General features: G+C 51.5%; 1 protein-coding gene across 3 annotated transcripts in view; it reads right to left on the reverse strand.

Annotated features, from left to right (window-relative positions):
• OSBPL3 (oxysterol binding protein like 3) overlaps positions 1–12,385 on the reverse strand; it is a 131,655-nt gene that overhangs the window by 9,203 nt on the left and 110,067 nt on the right. For all 3 annotated transcript variants that reach the window (XM_084896331.1, XM_084896330.1, XM_084896332.1), the window contains 4 exons: positions 7,436–7,499; positions 4,031–4,109; positions 3,072–3,216; positions 216–360 (listed from right to left, as the gene is read on the reverse strand). In XM_084896331.1, coding sequence (XP_084752457.1) covers positions 216–360; positions 3,072–3,216; positions 4,031–4,109; positions 7,436–7,499 — 433 coding nt within the window. The remainder of the gene's footprint in view (positions 1–215; positions 361–3,071; positions 3,217–4,030; positions 4,110–7,435; positions 7,500–12,385) is intronic.

Consider the following 12,385-nt stretch of genomic DNA (forward strand, 5'->3'; position numbering starts at 1 on the left):
CTGATCCATGTTTCTCTCTCATTGATGCTTCTAACTCTCTATCCCTCTCCCTTCCTCTCTGTAAAAAAAATAAATAAAATATATTTAAAAAGAAGAAAAGAGGGACTGACACCTCAGACACAGTTAGAAGCAGCTGGAGACTCCATGGCCGCTGACACCCGAGGCAGCCGCCCGCCCGCCCGCCCCACAGCCCCGGCCCGGCCCCTGACACTGACTGGCCCTCCAGACGCAGGTGGAGGAGGACGGGCCGCCGTAGTAGATGCTCTCGTGCCATTTCCCGAAGAGCCGGTGCACCGCCTTCCCGCTCCGGTCATACACCGTCCCTTCGATCTCGCGCGAGTTCGTGCTCCAGTATTTTGCCTGGGATTCAAAGGGGAGAGTTGACTGATTAGTATTTTGGGGTCAACTTAGTACCAGACTTGAAGAGGGGGAGGGGAGAGGAAAAAGAAAGAACCGAAAGGGAAGTTCCATATTGCATATAGTTTGCCAGTTTTGGATTCTATCTCGTCTTTAAAATCACACTTTTAGTTATTAAATAAAAATGAATAGCTAGCCCTTTAGAGTTTGCAATCTCAACCAGCCAACATTCGGGAATTCCATGTGTGTGTAAGAGACTTTTTTCCCTACTTTTTCTACATGCAAAGAAATAGGAAAGCTCAGTTCCATATCAGCTAAATAGTGTGGCTAGCCTGTAAGCCCCCACACATGCTGTGCCCAGGGCCACGGATCGAGCCTGCAACCGAGGTACATGCTCTTGGCCTGAATCAAACTCAGGACCCTTCAGTCCGCAGGCCCACACTCTACTGACTGAGCCCAACTGGCCAGGGCCTGACAACTGCAATTTAAAAGAAATGTAATTCACTTATTTTTTTTCTCTAAAGGCACAAGACAGTCTTTTGTAAACCAATAAAGGTGGCTGCTTTGTAAACCAATAAATTTTCTATCATCCCTCCACTCCCCTCCCCCAAATCCAGATCTGTTCATCTAACTACAGGAACCTTAGGCAACGCACATTCACACTGAGGTTGGTCCAGTCTGAGACCAGCTGGGCCCAGCTCAGCCGGGAGGGTTTTATGCAGTACTACGCCGCGCCCAGCAGAGGGAGCTCTAGCTCCCTAGAGTGGATTTTCTCCAAACCTTTCAATTACCTGACTGCCCTACAAAATCTCTATGCATTACTCCATAAGTCAAAAATCCAATTGCTGTTTTCAGCCAAAACAGGGTCTATATTTGGAAGCCTATGAGGTTGAGTGGCATTTTCAGGCCACATTCCCAGGCTGGTAAACAAGGGAGGCAGGGCGGTGTGCAGCGGCATCTCCACCTGAATCTGATTCATACCCCAGTCCCCGCGTCCTGCAGAACCGAGGAGGAAGCTATAAATACCGCCCGGGCTCCGAGCTTACTCCGAACCCGCACTCGGACTTCTTTCCTGCAGATGTCTGCCCACAGTCCACTGCAGGGAAGAGGGCAGACTCTCTCACCTCTCATGGACACACACACCTACTCGCCTCCCTCATGGGCAGGTGCCACGTGGGCGGCAGGGTTCCTTGGGGAAAGTGTGGGCCAAGGGGGCTCACGGGAGCAGGGTGCGCAGATTCCCGCCCAGACGGCCTCTTGCTTCTGCTTTGCAGGGAGCTTAACGAAGCTTTCAGGCAGGGCCATGTTTACTTTATGTGCGTCTCTACCAGGCTTATGTCCGACTACAACCCAGTTTGACTTATGGGGTGTAAGAAAGATCCCAGTCCAGCCCTAGCTGGTTTGGCTCAGTAGATAGAGCGTCAGCCTGAGGACTGAAGGGTCCCAGGTTCGATTCCAGCCAAAGGTACATGCCCGGGTTACGGGCTCGATCCCCAGCGTGGGTGTGCAGGAGGCAGCCAATCATTGATTCTCTCTCATCATTGATGTTTCTATCTCTCTCTCTTCCTCTCCCTTCCTCTCTAAAATCAATAAAGTATATATTATATATAAAAAAAGAAAGATCCAAGTCCATCTCTTAATCATGTCCCCCACCAGCTATAGAGAGGTACCCCAGGAAGTCCCACAATTAGAACCTAATAACTCTGCTTAGAACTTGGATCTGAATTCAGGGCAAACATTTCTTTGAGGGGGTAACACTCCAAAGCCATGTTAATATTGAGATTTGCAACAGCAAGAAGGGATCTGAGGAGGAAGTGGGGAGGAGGCTCCGGTTAAGGCTGGTGGAGGGCCACGCTGACGGGCAGGTGGTCACTCAGGCCAGCTGCTCACTCATCCTGCGCTGAGTCTGCTGGGTCCGGGCCCCGTTTCCTGCGGCAGCTGCGCCCCGAGTGAGAGTGAGGAGTGAGAGCGAGCGGGCGTCTGCTTTTCTGGAGCCCGGAATGGAGGGAGGTGTGGGGAGCAGAAAGTAAACACGTAAATCCACGGGGCGGCTCACTACAGACAGCAATAAGAAAATGGGACGTGACAGAGTCACTGACAGGGCAGGGCAGGTGAAGGAAGGATCTGGGGAGAGAGAGTGAAGAGAAAGGCCAGGGCGGTCAGAGGACAGAGAGGAAGGATGGGGACGAGGGGCCGGTAGGAGCTGAGGTTGGAGAGGAGAGAGGTCAGTGTGTGTGTGTGTGTGTGTGTGTGTGTGTGTGTGTTGTGTACACACGTGTTTGTGAACTGGATGTTTCTAGCTCTCTATCCCTCTCCCTGCCTCTCTGTAAAAAAATCAATAAAAAATATATTTTTAATAAATTAAAAAATAATAATGGAGAGAATCCTTGATCAGCGGCTTCCTGCATGCCCCACACTGGGGCTCCAACTGTGACCTCTTGATTCATAGGTCGACGCTCAGCCACTGAGCCGTGCTGACCGGGCTGACACGTTTCAGAAGAGCCCCTGGCTGCTGCCCTGAGGGCGGCCCAGAGGGGAGGATGGTGGAGGCCGAGGAGCTGTGGCCCTGGCCCAGGTGAGCGTGGGGCTTGGACCAGCGCCCCCGGCCAGCACTGCCTGTCTGCTGGCACAGACTGAGGGCCAGAGGTTCCCCACGGCCCCGAGGCCCAGCTCTCAGGCCTTCCCGGGGGAGCAGAGCCGCGGGCCGCGCCCACCTTGATGAAGTTCACTTTGCAGTGGCAGGAGTCGTCATTCAGGTTCTTGATGACGATCTCCCCGTAGTGCTCGATCCACCGCTGCCCGCTCAGGATGTTGTGGATGCAGGAGGTGACTTTGTTCCACTCAAAGTGGTCCCCGAAACTAGAGGAGGGAAAGGTGGGAGGGAAGGGAAGTGGTCATGGGGAAGAAGGGGGGTTTTCACAGTCTGCTCGCTCTCCACACATACGTGTGCACACACATGTATATGTGCATACAGGGACACATGTGTGTGCATATTACGCACCTATGTGTATACCCACATATAGCATATGTGTAAGCCTTAAGATACATATATCTTAAATCTTTTACAATGAGGGAGTATTCAGATTCCAGTTCAACAGGTACATAATAATGATATAAGACCAAACACTTACATGGCACACGCCATGTGCCAAGTACTAGTTAACGTGTTTATTTTCACAACAGTCCTATGAAGTGGGCGGTGCACTGTCCCGGGCTCACAGGCGGCAGCACTGGAGAGCGGGAGGTTACGTAACCCCTGGGATCTGCCATAGAGCGAGCTCTGGGGTCCTGGCCGCCTGGCTCCAGGGGCCACGTTTTGTTTTATGAAAAGTATCAACCGTCCCTGAAAGGTCACGGCCACACCTTTCTGAAAAGGAATTCAGACCGCGAGGCAGGACAGCACGTTAACGAGAACCATCATTCTTAGTTTTGTTGGAAAGCATAAATGAGTTTTTTAAAAGTGTCTTTCCTGGTCATTTTGGCCTCTAAGACGCATTTTCATTTGAGGGAAATAAAATGTGAGGTCGTCACAATAAGGAACGCTCGCATTCACTGTCAAACAGATTAAAAAACCAAACCAGACACCAGCATGGTAGGGACGTGGGCAGCTTGCTCTACAGGCTGCCATCTTGGCCCTAAATTCTCCGAGGTTCCCAACCACAGAGGCACTTACGCCGGCAGAGTCACATGGGTTGTGCCGATGGGAACGATTTCCATGGATTTGCCCCAGAACTTGTTTTTCCATCTCACATCTGAAAGGAAATAATACCGGGCGTTACACATTTACCGGGAGAGCTAGGTTGACAAAAGAGTTCTTCGGCTGCATAAACGATCAATCACAACATGGAACAATCTCTCCATAATAAAACCCCTTATCATGCGGGATAACTTTAAAATATATACACTTTTTATTGATTTCAGGAAAGGGAGAGGAAGAGAGAGAAAGATAGAAATATCAATGATGAGAGAGCATTATTGATCAGCGGCCTCCTGCACCCCCCTACTCCCTCACTGGGGATCAAGCCTGAAACTCAGACATGTACCTCAACTGGGAATCGATCTGTGACCTCCTGGTTCATTGGTCAATGCTCAACCACTGAGCCCTACTGGCTGGGCACAGGATAACTTTTATTCTCTATAGTGGCCCGGTGCACAGATTTGTGCACATTGAAAAGAAATTAATTAGAAGGTGGCCGGCAGGGCAGGACTGGGGAAGACGGGCTGGACACGCCCTGGAGCCAACCTCCCACAGTCCCTCCCTGGCCGGCCACAACTGAGGTGGTGCTGTGGCTCAAATGGGGTCTGCAGACTGGGCCCTTGACCTGGCCTGCGGGGATCCGACTAAAGCAGGCAGTCCGACATCCCCTGAGGAGTCCTGGAGTGCGAGAGGGCACTCTGAAAAGTTGCTGTCGTACAGGGTGTGGAACGCAAACCAAGTGTGCAGTAAACCAGATTCCGGGCCAACAGTGCCCCAGCAACAACACCATAACCTACGGCCGAAGATGGAATCGCACAGCCCTACGAGGAATCGGGCTCCCTCCACTTTAGTTTTGGGATGCACCACCTGAGAACTACTGCTGCCAAGTCACTGCAGCTCGGCAGCTCCTGCGTTGGGCAAATGCTCCCTGGTGGTCAGTGCATGTCATAGCGACTGGTCGGATGGTCAGACACTCAGCATGTTAGCCTTTTATATATAGAATAGTAAAAATTGAACACTAGGGGAGAATCCAAGATGGCTGCTCGGGTAGGCACCTAGCCGCAGCCGCAGGCAACAATTTCAATAAAATACAACTAAAATATAAAATGGACATTACCCAGAACTACAGGAAAGTTGACTGACTGGAAATTCTACAACTAGAAGCAAGGAGAAAACCAGAAGGAGGCGCGGAGGAGCTGTAAAAGCCCAAGGTACGGAGACACGCGGCGCGCGTGGAGAGGACGGAGCCGGAGAGGAGGGAGGCCGAGTGCCTGGCTGGCGTTCCCTAACAGGAAGGAGATAAACACTCCGACTGTGCTGGGCCCCCAACTGCTCTGAACCCCCGTTCTAGGCCAGACCCCGGGGGCCCAGGCTCACACAGAGGGAGCTGGGCTGTAAGGCGGAACCCGGGGAAGCGGCGAAAGGAGGTCCCAGAGGCGCGCACACTGCGCGCAGAGAAGAGCCGGCCGGCTGTGCCACGGGACTGCCCTGGCGGGAAGGAGACAGGGGCTCCAGACTGCTCTGAACGCCATCTCCAACTCCACTTCCAACTGAACTGAACCCCAGTTTCGGGCCCATTGCGGGAGAGCATAGACAGTTTGGCAGCAAGCGAAAATCGAGGGCACCTTTCTCTCAGAGGCACTTGCAACAAGTACTGAAGGACCCTGAGTCTCAGGTGTCGCATAGGGCGGGGCTGACGGAAGCCAAGGCTGTAGGCTCCACCCTGAAGCCCCGCCCCATCAGAAAAGCTGCCTGCGAAAATGCCTAAACCAAATAGATCACAAACGAAAGAAATGGAGGACAAAAAGCGACTGGATATAGAGTTCAAAACCACACTTATAAGGTTTTTCAAGAGTATCCTAGAAAAGGCCGATAAAATAAATGAGACCTATGAGGATATGAAAAGGGATCAACAAGAAATAAAGAATACATTGTCTGAAATAAAAAATATTATACAGAGTCCTAAAAACAGAATAGAAGATCGCAAGAATCAAGTCAAAGATTTGGAACATAAAGAGCCAGAAGACACTCCTCTGCAGAAGCTAGAAGGCAAGAGAATCCAGAAAGTTGAAGATAATGTAAGAAACCTCTGGGACAACTTCAAACGATCCAACATCAGAATCATGGGGGTCCCAGAAGATGAGAGAGAGCAAGATATCGAAAACATACTGAAAGAAATAGTGACAGAAAACTTCCCCCACCTGGGGAAAGAATTGGACTTACAAGTCCAGGAAGCACACAGAACTCCAAATAAGAGGAATCCAAAGAGGACCACACCAAGACAAATCATAATTAAGATTCCAAGAGCAAAGGACAAAGAGAGAATATTAAAAGCAGCAAGAGCTAAGCAGGTGGTTACCTATAAAGGAGCACCTATACGATTGTCAGCTGATTTCTCAACAGAAACCATGCAGGCCAGACGGGAATGGCAAGAAATATTCAAGGTGGTGAATAGCAAGAACCTACAGCCAAAAATACTCTACCCAGCAAAGCTATCACTCAGAATCGAAGGTCAGATAAAGAGCTTCACTAATAAAAAAAAGCTAAAGGAGTTCATCACCACCAAACCAGAATTATATGAATTGCTGAAGGGGGTTCTTTCAGAAGAGAAAGTAAATAAAGATAAAAATTATGAACAACAAATACGTAACTATCAACAAGTGAATCTAAAAACCAAGGAAATTAAAAAAAAAAATCTGATGAACAATATTAACTGTTGAATAAAATAGATTCAGAGGTATGGAAGGGGAGTGAACTAATGATTCTTGGGGAAAAGGGGGGAGGGGAATGTGGGAAGAGACTGAACATAAACTGTGCACCTATGGATGAGGACAATGGGGGGTGGGGAAAGGGCAGAGGGTGGGGTGGGAAGGGGGGGAAAGGAACACTTGTAATAATATGAACAATAAAAATTTATTGAAAAAAAAAAAAATTGAACATTAGGGAAGCTATGAGAAGATGAAGTCCCTCCCTTGGGAGAGCTCACCGGCTCTACCTGAGTGTGTTGTGTGGTGAGATGGAACAAGGACATGCTTGGTTAGAGAGAAGAGTGGGAAGACAGATGGGTACAAATGCCACTGGGCTCTACAGCCTGGCTAAGAAGCCTGGTTTGTGCGCCTCAGGGGAAAACAAGTGTTTGTTCGGACAGAGAACAGGTGTGATTAGATTCAGACTCTGCAAAGACAACCGGCAGCAGCGTGGAGAAAGGAACCGGAGCAGGAGAGAGGAGGAGCAGGTGACACGGTGCAGGCCAGCCCAGCGATTCCGAGTCCAGGGCCCACTTTTAATCTTAATGTGCATTTAACAGCCGGTCCTTAATAAAGTTAAAATCTATAACATCACAAAACACGATGGGGTTGAAAAGGTTAGCAGGCACATTACCTTGCCAGAAAACAAAATTTTCAGACTCAGCGTGACACGCAGAGATGGGCGGGTGGTGGCTGACCTGCCGGAAACAAAGGCCAGAAACAAAACCATTATTAACGTCTGTGTCTCATGAAGTCCCTCCTTTGCCCTTGCACTGAGATGTAACAACGCGCAGGGGTCCAAGTGCATGAATGCTTCCCTGGTTTGCTTTTAACAAGCCTGCCCTTCAGAGGGCACTTCTAATGCGGCCAATTCCAGTTTGCTCCAGTTTGTCAGGGGTGAACGGGAGCCTCGGAGACAAGTGGCGAAGTGAGCGATGAGGGCAGAGACACCTTTCTTTCAGAAAGACGAGAAAATAAAAACAGGGGCATGCCAGGGCTGCCGGCTCACAAACCCGCTAATCTGACATCGGCTGCCCATGTCAAAATCCCCATCAGCTGTCCTGAAAGCACCCACATTTAATTAGATTGTCAAATCACAAATATTCTTAAACCCTACTTCTAAGCAACACAAAAACTCCCAATGCCTCAGCAGATTTCACTCTTTTGAAAATTGCATCATATGTCCAGTCTCTTTGCAAATTACCTACAGGAAGACGAATTCAAGATCATTAAAAAAAAAAGAAAAAAGAATTCTGTGTCTACAAAGAGCTAAACGAACCATTATTGAAGCAATATTAGTCAACTGCTATGAAAAAGTTTTATTCATTTTCCGTCATCATAGAAACACGCAGTTTGCGTAAGAAGGCAATCACGTTCTAGAAAAGAGAGCCCCCTGGCAGAGACTCAGCCGACTCCCTGCCTCTGACACTGGAGTCGTTACTTCTGTCGATTCACTGATGAGGGCGCTAATGAGGAACCCAGTCCTCCGTCACTCGGGGCACGTGAACGGTAAGAGTACTGTTATCATAATTCAGGATTAGTAAGACCAGGGTAACCTGGCCAGAACTTCTGTCAGCTGGCTCTTAGCCAAACATCTACACGTAGAGCATCCAGCTAGAGGCTTCCCATTACAAACAAGGAGAGGGACCAGAAAGACTAAGTAAGGTTCCCCAAACACACCGATAGGGAAGAAGCAAAGGTAAAACCCAGCGTCTTTTGTTTGCAGCATGGTTTTCGGGGTGGGGATGGAGGTGGGGGCTGACAAAGGCTCAAATTCACATCTCCGGACCCTCAGGAACGTGGTCTGAAAACCACTTCCGGGTGCCACCCCGATAGGCAGAGAGCGGCAGGGGCAGCTTCATCTGGAGTCCTGTCACACACACATTTAACGGGCAGATTCACCCGCCAGCGCGGCCCGAAGAGAAGCAGCTGTGGCATCTCTCAGCTCTCAAGAGCACAGATCTCAGATCCAAGATGAGATGGTGCATCTTTGCTGCCCCGGGATGGTTCCAGTTCCCACGGGCCTCCTAAGAGCACAGCCCCTCCCTCTGCCTATGGGATTCGCAAGGGCAATTTCCACTTCCAGCCCTTCTAGAAACCTACCTCCTAAAATGCATATCCTATATAATAATGAGGTAATATGCAAATTGACCCTCGTGCCCTCATGTCACAAGATGGCTGCCCCCACATTGCCACAAGATGGCTGCCCCCACATCATCACAAGATGGCCGGCAGGGGAGAGCAGTTGGGGGTGAACAGGCCTGCAGGGAAGGGCAAGTGGGGGTGATTGGGCCGGCGGGGGAGCAGTTAGGAGTCAATCAGACCTGCAGGGGAGCAATTAGAGGGCTACCTGGCTGGCAGGCAGTGTGATTAGGGGCAATCAGGCAGCCAGGCAGATGAGTAGTTAGAAGCCAGCAGTCCTGGATTGTGAGAGAGATGTCCAAAATCAGAAGTTGGACATACCCTGAGGGGTCCCAGATTGGAGAGGGTGCAGGCTGGGCTGAGGGACACCCTTCCCTCAGTGCACAAATTCCATGCACCAGGCCTCTGGTGTATAAATGTAGCCAATGGGCCGAAGCCGGTTTGGCTCAGCGGTAGAGCGTCGGTCTGCGGACTGAAAGGTCCCAGGTTCAATTCCAGTCAAGGGCATGTACATTGGTTGCGGGCACATCCCCGGTAGGGGGTGTGCAAGAGGCAGCTGCTCCATGTTTCTCTCTCATCGACGTTTCTAGCTCTCTATCTCTCTCTCCTCCTCTCTGTAAAAAATCAATAAAATATATTTTAAAAAAATAAATAAGTGTAGCCAATGGACACAGGCACTAGGGGGGTGAGGGCATATGCCAGGGGGTGAGAGGGTAGACGAGGCCAGGGGAGGTAAATGGGAGAAAAAAGGAGACATATGTACTATTATTGTAATACTTTAAACAATAAAAAATAAATAATTCCTATAATTTATTTATATGTCAGAGGTCTTTCTTCACCCTGACCTAATCATTTTTATTTATGCTTTGAATGTATCAAGAAGAGGGAAGCAGATGGGAAAAGAATACATTTCAGTATTTGTGTATTTTGTAAGTTTTTCTTTTTTTGGATTTATAAAAATATCCCTTAAATATATCAATTCTGCAGCTGTTCCAAGACCTACCTAGACAGTCCTCCTCGTTCCTGACTGGCCTCCGACCTCATAGGCCAACTTGTGGGGATCAAACCTACAACCCAGGTATGTGCCCTTGCCTGGGAACTGAGCCTGCGACCTTCCACAGGAGTCACACCCCGCCGCCAGGGTGACTTTTCCATTGTAGTAACTTTCAATAACTCCACTCGGCTTTTCTGCGGAGAGAGTGTGGATGGCTGGGTAAAAGGTTAAAATGCCTGCCACAGCCAATCAGGAAAAGCCACTCTCAGGAAAGAGCTGAACTGTGCGTCCTAAATTTAGACACCAAACCTTTCCCAAAGGTACAGCGAGAAGCCAGGCCAACTGAAGGGAGTTTCCCAGGGGCTGATGAAGCCCACACAGCAGAGCTCAGTGCCTGGCAGCAGGGGGAGCCAGTGAGGGTGACTCACCCACGGGAGACTGGGAGGAGAAAGGAAGTCCTTTCTGCAGAGTACCGGCACCCTCATTCTCTCCCCCCGCCCCCGTCCCGCAGGTTCTTATTTAGAAAGCCGAGGCTGAATCAGATTTCTTGGCACAAAGCAAACTCCTTCCCCGAGACGCTGGACCATATGACAGGAGTGTCTCTAGCTGCTCCGGATGCAGCCACAGTGGGCGCCCAGACAGTGTCTGGCTGAGTCTGGAGGATGGAGGCCCAGTGACAATGGCAGACCAAGGCCCACAGTCTGAACAGAATAAAAGGCCATTTTCCATCGGCAGCCCAAGTCCAGCCGCTCTGAGCACAGCACCTAAACTACACAGAGACCCCAGGAGCGTGAGGGAGAAGGGACGGGGGTGAGGGGTGGAGAAACAGGGCAGTGGCTGAGGGGCTGCTGCCCTCGGCTCGGTGTCTGCGCCTGTACCCGATCAATCCCCGCCTGGCCTGTGCACAGGATTTGGAAGATCAATAAGAACCTGGTCACAAAGCACCTGCACACCTTGGCTGTCATGAGGAAAACCTGAACAGCAATGTTTCCTCTGGTGTCTGACCGCGGAGCCATCCTGACACGGCATTCTGGGAGAGAAACAGCTCCATATGGCTGGACGCTGGGAGGAAGCCCTCACTGCACCCTCCGGACCACTGACCGCTTCCAACACCCACGTTCCCTCCAAACCACACAGCGGCAGCCCAGGCGTGGCGGGAAGGGACAGACACCACTCTCCCATGTCTACGAAACACAGCAGGGAAGCCGAGCCACCCCCGTTCCTTTAGTCCAGGGGTCTTCAAACTTTTTAAAGTGGGGGCCAGATCACGGTCCCTCAGAGAGCTGGAGGGCCGGACTATATGAACTACTAATTCCTACTGTAACACCTCGGCTGCGCTCACTGCCCAAAAAACCTGGCGGGCCGGATCAGACTCCTCTGCGGGCCGCATGTGGCCCGCGGGCCGTAGTTTGAAGACCCCTGCTTTAGTCCTTTCACTGGGAGATCTGGTGTCCATCGACGTCCTCGTCAGAGTGAAGTCCCACCCAAATGTCAACTTGGGGGACCTCCCCAGTTCACGCTATTCGGCCTCCGGTGACCTCTGCTCAATGCAGGGGTACAAGGAAGCAAGGAGCCCCGCTCTGGAAGCTCAGTGTTTGTGTCGCCTCCACGTCACGGACGAGGGGGCCGTGGCTGGCTCTGTGGAGGGGAACGTCTCCTGGGAGGAGGCAGGAGGCCATGCTGGCGGGGACCGCCTGGGACTGTCCCGGCCTCTTTAGACGTGAAAGCAGGTCTCTGCATCGGGTCGGTGTCACCACGGGCAGGTCAGGGAGAGGGGAGACTGAGCTGAGGTGTCTCCCGCTGGCAGCTGGCAGGAAAGGGAGGGGCCTGTGGGCAGCCCGGCCCAGCGGGTTAGACAGCCGCCTCTCCTGCTCACAGCGCGCACCTCCTGATTGCAATGCTGGCTCCCCGAGTGCTCTGCCCGGGGGACAGTCGGCCTGGGCACGCGTACCACGCCTCCTGGTCTCCAGGGCAGGTCTGCCTGCCCGTCAGTGCAGAGCAGCACCCAGTTCATGCATCGTCTCCTGTCATCTCAGCTCGTGGGCCTGTCCCTGGGGGGCCCATGCATTCGTGGGTGTAATAAACGGACCAACCGCCGAGGCCACAGGCTCGGCTCCCGGCATGGGCAGCGGCCCCGTGACCAGACGGTGGCCCTGCCCGGGGAAGCCGGCGTGGGCACTCCTGCCGCCTCCTGCCTGGCTCTCTGCCAGAGGCTCGCCAGTGACATCGCGCCCCCTTCAAACCACCTGAACCAGCAGCGCAGATACAGCATGTCCCGTTTCAACATTCCTCTCCCTTTCTTAATGCCGGGTATTTAAAAAGACTCTTAAAGCTGCCTCTGAATATAAGAGCCGGAACCACAGGCTGGACGTTTACTCTGTACATCAGTGTACCATTTCACCTAAGCCTTGCACACCCCGGAGCTAAGCACCACCACTCTTATTGCAT

This window comes from Pipistrellus hanaki (assembly GCF_964339955.1).
Source record: "Pipistrellus hanaki genome assembly, chromosome: 10".
NCBI lineage: Eukaryota > Metazoa > Chordata > Mammalia > Chiroptera > Vespertilionidae > Pipistrellus > Pipistrellus hanaki.